The sequence below is a fragment of the Meleagris gallopavo genome, unplaced genomic scaffold (assembly GCF_000146605.3).
Source record: "Meleagris gallopavo isolate NT-WF06-2002-E0010 breed Aviagen turkey brand Nicholas breeding stock unplaced genomic scaffold, Turkey_5.1 ChrUn_random_7180001875627, whole genome shotgun sequence".
NCBI classification, from domain to species: Eukaryota; Metazoa; Chordata; class Aves; order Galliformes; family Phasianidae; genus Meleagris; species Meleagris gallopavo.
The window spans coordinates 1-775 of NW_011140189.1; the positions used below are offsets into that span (position 1 = coordinate 1).

General features: G+C 63.5%; 1 protein-coding gene across 1 annotated transcript in view; it reads left to right on the forward strand.

The window, feature by feature from the left end:
- Window positions 1-634: 634 nt before the first annotated feature.
- Window positions 635-775, forward strand: part of LOC100550011 (60S ribosomal protein L10-like) — a gene marked incomplete at its 3' end in the record, with an annotated part of 2,918 nt that continues 2,777 nt past the window's right edge. The window contains exon 1 of the mRNA XM_010727236.2: window positions 635-771. Within this exon, the coding sequence (XP_010725538.1) occupies window positions 749-771 (23 nt within the window). The remainder of the gene's footprint in view (window positions 772-775) is intronic.

Sequence of the window (775 nt, forward strand, 5' to 3'; positions counted from 1 at the left end):
GCCACTTATGGGGCGGGAGGGGCGATATGGGAGGGCTCTGTGTGATGCTATGGGGCAGGGAGTTGATATGGGAGGCTGTGGGGAGGGGGGCCCACTTATGGGGCGGGGGGGGCGATAGGGGGAGGGACTCTATTTGGGATGCTATGGGGCGGGGGGGGCCCCTATACTGTGGGTCTATTGGGGGGGGTCTCCATATGTGGGTCGGTAGAGGGCGATATGTGGTGCGGCCCCTTTAAGCCTTTGGCTGCACGAAGCCCTGCCCCCAACGCGAGGCTCCGCCCCGTCACTTAATATGCAAATAAGCAAGAACGTCCACCAATGATCGCTCTGCGCTATGCAAACCGAGCCGCGCTCTCCGTCCAATCAGCGCTCAGCAGGCGGACGTGCGTGCGTAGGGACGTGCTGCGCGTGCAGTAAAGCGCGCTTTCCCATTGGCTGATCCGCTTCTCTATTGCCAGCGCCACGCTAGAGTGCCGCCGGAAATTAGCGGCGTGACTGGCTAGGTGGTACCGGAAGTTTTTTAGGGGCGTGACCGGAAGTGACGTAACAGCGTAGTAGTTAGGAGATCAGGCGGTACCGGAAAGTTGGGGGCGTTACCGGAAGTGATGATCCAGCGCAGCGGATTGGCAGAGCGTTGACTGCGCCGGAAGTCGGGGGGCGAGGCCGGAAGCTGTCATCGGGCCGCAGTATATAAGCAGCGCGCAGGCGGCGCCGCGGCCTTTCGGCGGAGGACGGCGGGGAGGACGCCATGGGGCGGCGGCCGGCGCGGTGGTGA